This window comes from Staurois parvus, unplaced genomic scaffold (genome assembly GCF_062004578.1).
Source record: "Staurois parvus isolate SC_StPar_1 unplaced genomic scaffold, SC_StPar_1.0 ptg000663l, whole genome shotgun sequence".
Lineage (NCBI taxonomy): Eukaryota > Metazoa > Chordata > Amphibia > Anura > Ranidae > Staurois > Staurois parvus.
In genome coordinates, this window is record NW_028318459.1 from 438145 (window position 1) to 451606 (window position 13462).

General features: G+C 43.0%; 1 protein-coding gene across 6 annotated transcripts in view; it reads left to right on the forward strand.

The window, feature by feature from the left end:
• CFAP74 (cilia and flagella associated protein 74) overlaps positions 1-13462 on the forward strand; it is a 204189-nt gene that overhangs the window by 130467 nt on the left and 60260 nt on the right. For all 6 annotated transcript variants that reach the window (XM_089651853.1, XM_089651855.1, XM_089651852.1 and 3 more), the window contains exon 24: positions 10919-11092. In XM_089651853.1, the coding sequence (XP_089507979.1) occupies positions 10919-11092 (174 nt within the window). The remainder of the gene's footprint in view (positions 1-10918; positions 11093-13462) is intronic.

The following is a 13462-nucleotide window of genomic DNA, read 5'->3' on the forward strand; positions in this document are numbered from 1 at the left end:
GTAATCGGAAATGACGCAAATGGGAGGAGTTTTGCGCCATTTTACCGGAGTCCAGATTACACGAAGACGTGGATGCTGTATCCTGCTGCGTCCTACGCTGTGCTCTATGCTGGAATTGCAGAGTGTGTACATCGCGCCGAGCAGTGTCTGTACTGTGCAGGCACGAGAACGAGTGGTGCATGCTGGGATAGCCAACAGCACTGATTCCCTGAAATAAATACCTGTGGGCTTCAGATGCCCACCGCCATCATGGCGCCTGCCTGCTTCCAAGATCATGGTAAATTTTGAATAATTACTAAGTAATTACAATGCTTTTACTATTGAATTATTCCAATTGTTAATGCTATTTGAAAGGTCATCGTGGATCTGCTTTTACCAAAAATTTATTAGGGGGACTGGAGCTCCACTTTAATCTTTCCTTATGATAGCATTTTCTTCTATTTGTTCAGGGAGTGAAAAAAAAAACTGTTGATCTTGCCATGAATCTTGTGAGCTGATAACTTCATGTGCTAAGTGTCATCAGGTATCATAGTTCTTAGGTCTCTCTGGAGACTACAGAGCACCTCTTCTCTCTGTCATAGAGGAGAGGAAAGTTTGCTGTAGTCCTGTTCTAGAGTGACAACACTGCACTTCCATATCTATAGCACGGTGAGAAGGCATTGTCATGTTGTTCATATTATGGAACATATTTTGTTGAGGAATCTGTCACGAGTAAAAGACAAATGAACATGGTTCTAACAAGTCTTTGAGTGCCCTAAAGTGGTTCTAACGGATATCAGTTTTTTTTTACCTTAATGCATTCTCTGCATTAACTTCTTAATAACTGAGGATAAAACAAGTGCTAATGCCTGAACAATTTTTTCAAATTTGACATGTGTTAGTAAAACCGTATGTATCATTACTACTTTTTGTATCCAGGTGGATTATACCTTGTTTTTTTAACTTTCTTTTGTTTGTAAATTGGTCATGGATATCTCATGATTTTATTTTTATTACCAAAGGAAAACTGGCCCAAAATAGTAAAAAATGTATGCTTAAATATAGCTGTCTATTTCTTGCTACTACCATAACCTAGAAGTGAAGCTACAGGAACTGACATTGTTCCATACCGGCGGAGACACCCGCAATTGGTGAGAACACCTGAATGGCAGAATGGACCGGGCTTGCACTAAACTGTAGTGCAGCCGACCCCTCACAATAGTAGGCTGTTTAACCTGGGTGCAGGGCGGAATGCACAGGCTAATGTGAGCGCATAAACTGATGGGTTTTTTTTGTACTTGCACAAATTGTTTTTTCATAAAGGGGTTTTACATTATTGGAGCCACTTTCCCCTCTGATTTTATGATGTCCCTGGTGACACTGTGAGCAAGAAGAGGTGGATTCCTGGATGTATAACCCCTTGGGGAAAAAGCGCTTATAGACCAACTCTTAAGTGAAAGGTCATGGTTATCTGGTGAGTTTTCCGGAATGGTGGTGAAGTGAAGCACTGAAGGCAGTACTGACATAAAGAACTCTTGTTTGCACTATTCTTCATAGAGCACTTTTAATTATATGGCAGAAGAGAAGATATAATTTGCGCAATTTCGAATGAAGCACTTTATACATAATATGAGAGTAGAGAAGTTACACTTTATGTGGACTTTTTTTTTTCACTTTAATGAGCTTGTGAATTATGTATTTTAATTTTTATATGAGGTGAATCATTTGTATATGATTGGTTATAGGAGCGCTGTACACTGTGAGTAACATAGATGTAAGCACATATTGTATGCAATACAGCTGCTGGAGTATAAGGGGCTTTTAGCGCAGGTGTTAATGGTTAGAGCTTACCATAACCTACCACCAAAGAACCCAAAATAAATTCTCCAGCTCCTGATGATCACATTGATACCACATATGTGTATGTTAGTTGTTTGAATCCGTAGCACAGCCCAGAAACAATGGTGTTCCTTTTGATTTTTTTTATCCTACACACTGACACTGATAGTAATTTAAAAAAAGCTTTTTTAAAAAAAATCCTGCCAAAAATATACTGACTGTGACCCCGATCATTGACCCTTAACCTTTGACCCTTACTTGACCCAACCACTAACCCTAGCACTGACCTAGATCAAACCTTCATCTAGCTATTTTTTCTTTATTTTTTTAACACACTTTTTTTATTTACATCTTTCTCTCTGCAAGGAGAGAGAGATACAATGTATCTCTCCCTCCATTCAGAGAGAAAGAAAACACAGCATTGGGCAGTCCCATGGTCGATAGTATGGGACCCTGGGCTCCTAGTAACAGCCTGGTCTCTGTTCTGGGAGTGTGCAGTTACGCTTAAATGCAGCCCCACGGATAGAGGCCCACTTCAGTAAGGCCACATGGGTTGAGGTCGATCCAGTGATGTGCACGAGAGCAGAGGCTCTCTGCTCTCTCCCTCCTCATTGGCTCAGACACAGCAGCAGCAGCCACTTGTTCCTGCTGTTGTTAATCACAGCGAGTGAGGAGGGAGCAAGGGGCGGGGCCAAACCATGCTCTGTGTGTGTCAATAGACACACAGAGCAAGGTTCAGGAGTGAGCCCGCACAATAACCTCATAGCAAGTGGCTTGCTATGGGCGCACTGAGTGGGTTAAAGGGGCTAGGAGCGCCAGCAGTTGACAAAAGAGGAGGATGGGGGCTGCTCTGTGTAAAGCCATTGCACAGAGGAGGTAAGTATAACATGTTTGTTTTTTTATTTTTTTTAAAGGTGAAAGTTTATAATCACTTTAATATAATACAGTTCTAAATCCATGTGGGGAGCAGTCATGTTGAATAATCATATACAATATTCAGGCACAATGAAGTATCAGAGGCATTGGATGCCAGAATTTATAATGTGAGTGAGTATGACGTTCAGCAAACATTCACTGGTTGTGAATCACCTGCAGTGAATATTTGTTGAATATCAGATTGGCCTGTTTCAAACGAGTTTCAGCTTGTATAAGAGCAGTGTGAACAGCAAGCTTTTATAAAATTTTAGCAAGCTTTTGCAAAGTTTCCATCAAGTTTTAAGCAGTTTTGTTTAAGCTTTTAAGTGCCCTTCACCTCCTGTTTGGAAATGTTACAGTATACACAGATCTTAATGGGAGTGCTGAGGGCCCAAGCTGCTCATGACCTTCAGAAGTCCTTTAACAAACTTCAAGTAGTGCTGAAGCCTGCTAGTTGCTTGTTTAAAGTAATCAGTACTTCTATTAGGATCTGTGAATGGTACTTTAAAAACTTCAACAAAGCTTGCTGAAAGCTCTGCATATGCATTGTAAAAGCTTGCTGTTCACACTGCTATTATATAAGCTGAAGCCATTTACTGTTTTATAAATATACCCCTAAGGCAGCGGTTCTCAACCTGGGGGTCGCGACCCCTTTGGGGGTCGAACGACGCTTCCACAGGGGTCGCCTAAGACCATCGGAAAACACATATTTCCGATGGTCTTAGGAACCGAGACACCGCTCCTCGCCGCCACCGCCGTCTCCAGGTGTGGGCGGGATGACATGCCGCCCCTGTCATCTGGACACACCTCGAGATCAATCCTCGCCTGTGATTGGCCGCCGGCACTGTAGCTCAGGAGAGGCACACAGGCGGCCAATCACCGGCAAGGAGGTGGAGCTTGGAGAGGAGGAGCCGAGCGGCACCGCGAAGATCGCGCGAGTGAAGAGGAGGAGAGCGGCCGGAGAAGGAAGACATCTGACAGGTAAGTGTCGGTACCATGGGAGAGGGAGGGAGCGAGCGAGCCCAGGCTGGAGCAGGGGTCTGCAAGGTAAGTATCATTGGTGTCAGTGGGAATAGTGCCCCATCATTGGTGTCACTAATACCAATGATGGGGCACTATTCCTCCCACTGACACCAACGATGGGACACTATTCCTCCCACTGACACCAACGATGGGGCACTATTCCTCCCGCAAATGACACCAACGATGGGGCACTATTCCTCCCCCAAATGACACCAACGATGGGGCACTATTCCTCCCCCACTGACACCAAGGATGGGGCACTATTCCTCCCCCACTGACACCAAGGATGGGGCACGATTCCTCCCCCCACTGACACCAACGATGGGGCACAATTCCTCCCCCCACTGACACCAAGGATGGGGCACTATTCCTCCCCCCACTGACACCAAGGATGGGGCACTATTCCTCCCCCCACTGACACCAAGGATGGGGCACTATTCCTCCCCCCACTGACACCAAGGATGGGGCACTATTCCTCCCCCCACTGACACCAAGGATGGGGCACTATTCCTCCCCCCACTGACACCTATGATGGGGCACTATTCCCCCCACTGACACCTATGATGGGGCACTATTCCCCCCACTGACACCAATGATGGGGCACTATTCCCCCCACTGACACCTATGATGGGGCACTATTCCTCCCCCCACTGACACCAATGATGGGGCACTATTCCTCCTCCCACTGACACCAATGATGGGGCACTATTCCTCCCACTGACAGCAATGATGGGGCACTATTCCTCCCACTGATACCAATGATGGGGCACTATTCCTCCCACTGATACCGATGATGAGGCACTATTCCTCCCACTGACACCGATGATGGGGCACTATTCCTCCCACTGATACCAATGACGGGGCACTATTCCTCCCACTGATACCAACGACGGGGCACTATTCCTCCTCCCACTGATACCAATGACGGGGCACTATTCCTCCCACTGACACCAATGACGGGGCACTATTCCTCCTCCCACTGACACCAATGATGGGGCACTATTCCTCCCACTGACACCAATGATGGGGCACTATTCCTCCTCCCACTGACACCAATGATGGGGCACTATTCCTCCCACTGACAGCAATGATGGGGCACTATTCCTCCCACTGATACCAATGATGGGGCACTATTCCTCCCACTGATACCGATGATGAGGCACTATTCCTCCCACTGATACCGATGATGAGGCACTATTCCTCCCACTGACACCGATGACGGGGCACTATTCCTCCCACTGATACCAATGACGGGGCACTATTCCTCCTCCCACTGATACCAATGACGGGGCACTATTCCTCCCACTGATACCAATGATGGGGCACTATTCCTCCCACTGATACCAATGATGGGGCACTATTCCTCCCACTGATACCAATGATGAGGCACTATTCCTCCCACTGACACCTATGATGGGGCACTATTCCCCCCACTGACACCAATGATGGGGCACTATTCCTCCTCCCACTGACACCTATGATGGGGCACTATTCCTCCCACTGATACCGATGATGAGGCACTATTCCTCCCACTGACACCGATGATGGGGCACTATTCCTCCCACTGACACCGATGATGGGGCACTATTCCTCCCACTGACACCGATGATGGAGCACTATTCCTCCCACTGATACCGATGACGGGGCACTATTCCTCACACTGACACCGATGACGAGGCACTATTCCTCACACTGACACCAATGACGGGGCACTATTCCTCCCACTGACACCAATGATGGGACACTATTCCCCCCCACTGATACCAATGATGGGGCACTATTCCTCCCACTGACACCAATGATCGGGCACTATTCCTCCCACTGATACCAATGATGGGACACTATTCCTCCCACTGATACCAATGATGGGGCACTATTCCCCCCCACTGACACCAATGATGGGGCACTATTCCTCCCACTGATACCAATGATGAGGCACTATTCCTCCCACTGATACCAATGATGGGGCACTATTCCTCCCACTGACACCAATGATGGGACACTATTTCTCACACTGACACCAATGATGGGGCACTATTCCTCCCACTGATTCCAATGACGGGGCACTATTCCTCCCACTGACACCAATGACGGGGCACTATTCCTCCCACTGACACCAATGACAGGGCACTATTCCTCCCACTGACACCAATGACGGGGCACTATTCCTCCCACTGACACCAATGAAAGGGGCACTATTCCTCCCACTGACACCAATGAAAGGGGCACTATTCCTCCCACTGACACCAATGACGGGGCACTATTCCTCCCACTGATACCAATGATGGGGCACTATTCCTCCCAATGACACCAATGACGTGGCACTATTCCTCCTACTGCAAAATTACAGTTATGAAGTAGCAACGAAAATAATTTTATGGTTGGGGGTCACCACAACATGAGGAACTGTATTAAGGGGTCGCGGCGCTAGAAAGGTTGAGAACCACTGCCCTAAGGGCTCATTCACATGTGCAGTGCCCTCTGAAGAGAAATTTGCATTGGATTACTTTTCCGAGGGCATTTGGTTGGCGGTGAGGAGACCTTATGTCACCTCCTTACTATCCGATTTAACCATATAAATTCCCCAAACTACTATGCTGCAGTCATGTGCATTACATGTGATTATGAGGTTGGTTGCCCCACTGACATGCATTGGTCGTGTTTGGTGGCAGTAACGCCCACCAAACGCGGCATTCTGTTTAATTTTCTCCCACCGTGTACAGCCCTAAGTAGATGCATGCCCAGGTTCAGGCAGGTAATTGTAGGGCGGTAAACTGTGCCTTGTTTTACCACTCCCTAACTGTATGTGTGAACAAACCCTAAGTTTGATCGATTGAAATAAAAGAAGCCACAACTGCTAATTGTTCACAGATGTTTACACAAATGTAATAATTAAATGGGATTTCTATAGTGTCTGAGACTGCAGAATAAGGCTTAGTTTACCCTTCTGGCTGGGAGGTGGTAAAATCATGTGGTTGAGCTGTGTTTTTACTTACCCCAACCTCTCCCTCAAAGCTGCAAAGGCAGTTGTACTGGGGTTTACACATGCTGTGGCTATGATGCTTTGAATTGTGATGCAGAAAAAAAATATGTCCAGTGTTATATTCAGTGGGTAGTACCACCCGCCAAATGCAACCCTTTCAAATGAGTCGTGCTGCAGGGCAGTGGAGCAGACTTTTAGAAGTTAAAACAGGCAGTGAAGAGGTGACATAATGCCTCCTCACCATCTGTCAAACCCCAAAAGTACATACTCTTTCCATTTTTGAATGATGGATTGAACACTGCTCCATGAGATGTTCAAAGCTTGGGATATTTTTTTATAACCTAACCCTGCTTTAAACTTCTCCACAACTTTATCCCTGACCTGTATGGTGTATTTCTTGGCCTTCATGATGCTGTTTGTTCCCTAATGTTCTCTAACAAACCTTCACAGAACAGCTGTATTTATACTGAGATTAAATTACACACAGGTGGACTCTATTTACTAATTAGGTGACCTCTGAAGGCAATTGGTTCCACTAGATTTTAGTGATTTTAGTTAGGGGTATCAGAGTAAAGGGGGCTGAATACAAATGCATGTCATACTTTTCAGATATTTATTTGTAAAAAAAATGTGAAAAACATTTATCATTTTTCTTACACTTCACTTTGTGTTGGTCTGCCACATATAATCCCAATAAAATACTTTTACGTTTTGATTGTAACATGACATATTGTGGAAAATTTCAAGGGGTATGAATACTTTTCCAAGGCATTGTAGTCTATTGCAAATAAGACAGCAAATGTATGTATTTCAGCTGCTTATTTAGCTGTTTGCTAAATACAGTACATAGCTGAAGCAGAAGTCTAGGTATGATTTTTATTGCATAGGGACATATAAAGTAAATATGCATATCTCATTCCTGAGATCGCTGTGGAAGCTGCATCTTCCAGGTCCTGTCCCTTCCCTTCTGCATAGTAACCACAGGGAATCACTCGCTCAGCACTGCCACCATTCACACAACGCCTTGTATTTTTTTTTTTTCTAATGAATAGAAAACGTTCTCTGATTGTAAAGTCTCCGCCCCACCTCTCCACCTTGCCCAGTCAGAGAACGTTTTCTATTCTTTAAAAAATACAATAAATTGTGTGAATGGTGGCAGCGTGGAGCAAGTGATCCCCTGTGTTTACTATGCAGAAGGGAAGCTGCTTGGCACAGGACCCATATGACTGCGGCAATCACTGTAGTAGCTGCAACTGCATCATTCCACAGCAACTGCTCAGATTTGAGATATGCATACTTATATCATTCCAAAGATGACCAATGTAATTATGCTATAAAAATCAGACCACCTTTAAAGTCCAACTCAGGACCAAACCTTTCTTTAAAAATATGGCCCCCCGGCTGTTTTGTATTGATGCTTTGATTGCAATACTCACCTCCTCTTCAGTCTTGCACCATTCATCTCTTTCCTGCCTGTCACTGGAGGGTGTCATGGGATTGCCTCCTAAGGGGACTGCACCACTGGTTCTGAACTGACATGGAATGGCGTAGGGAATGGTGCTCACATTAACACCATTCATGGTTTGGGATTTATACCTTTTAAGTTGCTAGATGAAAATAATACTGTAGCATACGTTTATTAAAACTGGAGTAAAGAAAGCAAAAGAGTAGGCAATGTCCCAATAACTGATCATTGTCACTGGAAATAATAAAGAAAAAAACACTCTTGAGGACAACTCAGCTTTTGCACCTGTGTTCTTGTTACAGTTTTCATAAGTCAGTTATATACAGTAGTTTGGCAAGTCGTATACTTATAGTGAATAGGGTTAAAACTTTTTAATACTGCTGGTGTTTCACACTTCATTTATCAGAGAGTTGATTAAAAATGGGATTATCACCTTGATAGGCTTTTTAAGTTACTCATAGAGCTCATTATCTTTATCGCTGCTTCAGAAGTAGCCTAAACTAGTCTGATATGTTTTAAACATCGTATTCTAATACCAAAAGTTGGGAATTTTGTGAGAGAAAATAGGCAGGTCTATTAACAGATGACACGCTTGCTGTGAGCTAAGTACTCAGGAGTTCTAGAATTGATAGAATAATTAAATGCATAAAATGAGTAAAAATTCTGTTATCACTTTGCAATAAGTACTTTCCAGAAAAGCTGTCTTAGGCATGCATAGTCTTTTTTCTGTCGATGTAGACAAAATCTCTTGTTACTGGTAAAAACCTGTGGAAACTGAGGATGGGGTTTTAAAACAAACCTGTTGCTTTGCCCTGCTTTAAAAAGTATTATAAACTACCCAAAAGACAGCAAACAAGAGAGTGCATTGTTGGAGATTACCTACACTTTAAAGTGCATTAAACTCAGTTTTTTACATCAGTTGTTGTAAACTATCAAGTACAGTATACCATGGCTCTCTTTTTTTAAATTATTATTTATTTATTACAGTTACATATAGAGCGCAGACAGTTTATGCCCTCAAGGAGCTTACAATCTAAGGTTCCTAACTCACATTCATACATACACATACTAGGGCCACTGTAGACAGCAGCCAATAATCCTACCAGCATGTCTTTGGAGTATGGGAGGAAACCAGAGTACCACGGAGGAAACAGACACAAGCCCAGGGAGAAGATGAAAAGTCTATTATCATTATTTTTAGGCTCCATTCATGCTGGTGCAATTTCAGATGCAACTTGAGCTACACAGAATCACTTGACTATAGATATCACATTATTTTCAATCGTACCTGTTCACATCAATGCAACTTAGTATGGCACAATTTTGAAAAAGGTTTCTGTACTACTCTGGTGTGATTCCAGCAAGATTGTGGCCCCATGCAGACCACTTAAAAGTAGCGTCAAAGTTGCATCCAAGTTGCATTACTTAATTGCACTGAAAGTCTGATCAAAGTCCAGTCGAAGTGGTGTGAACCTAGCCTCAGGCTTCTTTTTTCTCCTGTGCATGCTCCCTATCTTCGACTGATGTACAAATACTAGTGAAGAGCCACCAGTGTTGTAATTTCTGGTCACATGCTCCGTGTGTACAAGAATTCCCATAGAGCTGAATGTGTCTGCAGATAGATCTATAGTCTATCTCAGGGGTGAGCAGGAATGGGTGGCTGTATTTACATTCACATGGGGGCATGGGGAGCGAAAGTAGCCACCCTAGAACTGAAAGTCTGAGAACAACAGAAAAAAAGTTTGTATTTGAACGAAGAAACAAAGGAAAGGGGAGATAGAAGGTAAATTCTAGTTAAAGTATGTTTAGACATATTGCTTTTATTTTATAAAAAATGTGAGTTTGCTGTGTCACCTCCCACTCTACGCTTGGATAGTGATACCAAGGTCAACCTTCTCCTCTCTGTTCTTCAGTAAGCATATTCCTTGTCAGCTTATGTGCAGTGCAGCAGTTTAGTAAGGAGCTTAGAACATAGGCCCACCATCTGTTTGTTTGAGTGCTGCTGTAAAGGCATATAAAGGGCATGAGACTGATAAAGGGAGTCATGGCAACTGTTGCCTAACACTTTGACTGAGCATATTGTGACCCGCCCTCAGAGGTGGGTTATATGTGTGTTTTTAAGTCATCTCCCTTTAGTGAACTAAAGTAAAGTGCTAAACAAGCCTTTTTTTTACCCCAGAGGAACCCTTGACTTATCTTTCACGTCGAACCCTGGCTAAAATTAAATAATTGGGGTCAGAAGAAAGAATGTTCCTTACTTTGATGGTCAGTGTGAAGAATGTTCTCCTTACAGTGGTGATCAGAATGCTTCCCTTAGACAGTTAAAAACAAGATTGGAGTCATGCTACCAAGTGGTGTTTGTCTGGAAATTATCCAGACACCATCTGGTGAGAGGTCTATCAGCAATAGCTCAAGGAGCCCCTGTCTACCTCTGCAGGAATCCTAACTAAAAATGGCTGCACTAAAGACCTATGGCTGTACCCTAGACCCACCAATCAACAGCACAGTGCCAGTTTTAGAACCTTCAATAGCAGACAAGAGAATTATTGATTTGAAATCTATCATATGGGCCACTGAGTGCCTGTACTTTAGCAGTACTGTTCATTTAGCAAGTTTTTTTTCATAGAAACTGCCAGGCTCACGTCAGAGAAAAAAAGGAATCAATGATCACTAAGATGTATTTGTATATTTCTTAAAATTTTTTGTCTTTTCAGACCCGGCCTGTTATCTTTACTGTTCACGCTATTGTGACAACATCAGACCTGGAAATCAACCCCACTGAGGTAGATTTTGGGCACTGTACCATCTTTGAATCAGTTCAAACATCCATTCGATTAACAAACAAGTCAATCCTGCCCCAGGAGTTTGGTTTTGTGGGAATCCCAGAGGTAAGCATTTTATAATAAAAGTATCTAGGACAGAACATACAAATGTTGATGCAGATCCCCTGTTAAATATCTGAAAAATGAAGTCCAAAACATCTACTATATATTTAAAGTACATGATTGTAACATTCTTCTTTGAACTTGTCTGTGTGTACAATTGCATCAGCCCTCACCAGGCATATACCCAAGGAAGGAATTGCTTCTTGGTGCCTGTGAACAGTAGCCAAAATGTAATCTACATCTCTTGATACAGATTGGTTGGCTGCGTGATTGAGTCCACCCTGTTGAATTAAATAATAATTTACTGAAGACTGTCCTATCGATTGCTAAGTTACTGCTACTTTGCTTATTTCTAAGTAAGGAGATTGCAATAGAATTGATTTACTAAAGGCAAATAGGCTGCTCACTTTTCCCCAGAGATGAGTGAATGTGGTGAAATTTCACTTTGCAAAGAAAACCCAATCACTTGCATGGAAAGTAAAAAAAACAGCATTTTTGTTGGGCATGTTGAATGAGTGAAGTGGGCAGAGCTTCACTTTATGTACTAAGCTCTGGGGAAAATTCTCTTACATATTGCAAATTCCCTTGCAAAGTGAACAGTCTATTTGTCTTCACTAAATCAACCCCCAAGTAACCATGAAACAAGCAATGGGGGAGATTTACTACAATTTGTGTACTCAGAGCCTGGTACAGGTGTGCATAGTAATCAGTCAGTTTCTAACTTCAGCTTGTTCAATTAACCTTTGACAATACAATCTAGAAGCTGATTGGTTACTCTGCACAGCTGCACTAGATTCTGTGTACATCTGTTTTAGTAACTCTTCCCCAATGTCTCTCATGTGTCACCTTTAGTTCATAACTGCATGGGCTTTCTCACTGACCAACCGTGAGCTGTGGTAGGGAGTAGTCCATACTCAATTTTCCTTTCTGAAGTAATTATTTACATTAGAATGTGCCATGTGGTCCAGATTTCTACAGTTATGCTATGCTGTAAATAGCCTGCTGTAATCTGGTTCCCCTCAGTATTGCTCTATTCACAACACACACAAACACAAATAAATGATTGAGTGGGCACTGCTGGACTTTCTTATTATGTCCAGTACCCTCGGCAAAATAAACTGTAACAGAAGCAACAAAAATGTTATTTGTCAATTTCTTCTGTTATTATATGTGAATGTTCAATTTAGAAATATTTAAAACACATTTGACCAAAATCCCAGTTTCACTGTAAATGCGTCCTTGGCCTGCTGGTAACTCAGTTTAACAGTAGCTGTTACTAAAGCGTGGAGCTCTCTTTCAAATTTTTTCACAAGAACCTCATAGCGTGGTATTTTTGTATTTATTTCATATTATAATGAAGTCAATATTTTAATAAATCTGTAGAATTGTGGGGTACTGAAAACTCTTGTGCTGAAAACATTAACTTGTGTTGGGAGTACTCATCCAAATAATAGTTTAGTAATTACAAAACCTCCCACTTTAAAATTGGAAATCCAGTTGATAGGTAGGAGGGAAAGTTTGGTTGAAGGTTTAATTACTTACGTTTACATAGCTTTAGGATGAATATTATGAATCACCTGCCTACACAATAAGCACATATGGCTTACTTTACCCATTAGTGTCCACAAGCCATAGATCCACATCCTAATAAGCCCTGAATTAACCCAGCAGTATTAAAAAAAATAAAACAAAACAAAAAACCCTGCAGCTTTTGCTGCAATAATCGCTTTCATTCCGGCATTGCCCCTAACAGAATGTCTGCTTCTCCATCAGATGTTCCTCCTTTTCTTGGTTGAATGGCTGCCAGCATCATTCAACCCACTTCCTGTTAACCCATGTGGTCATTGGGAGTCATGTGGGGGTGCGTCATTATGCGCACCTAGGATTACAATACTGCTGCACTGGATGGTAACTCACACATTATGTGCAGAAGTAAGGACCACCCACCATCACCAAAGTGGGAAGGAAGGATCTGTGATGTAATCAGACTGGCCAGAAGACCTTTGGGAGAGAAGGTACAGTATGTATACTTTAATTAAAACTGGAGTTGGGACCGACCACCTTTATCCTAGGTGCCGAAAGCACCACGGGGACCTGATTCATATGCTATGGCATTGTCCCAAGCTACATAGATATTGGGAATCTGTCCTTCGTATAATTAATCAGGTTTATCAGTTAAATTCTTTAAAATCTTTAGACCCTTTGTCTTGTATACTTGGTATCTTGGATCCCTGTCAGAGAGGGTGTCTCCTGCACCCTCTTTCAGGCTCGTAAGGTGCTTTTGATGTACTGGAAAAGTTCTCTACCTCCATCCACACAGGACTGGCTCACTAATATGAACACCACACTCCTGTTCAATAGTCTGCATACCCT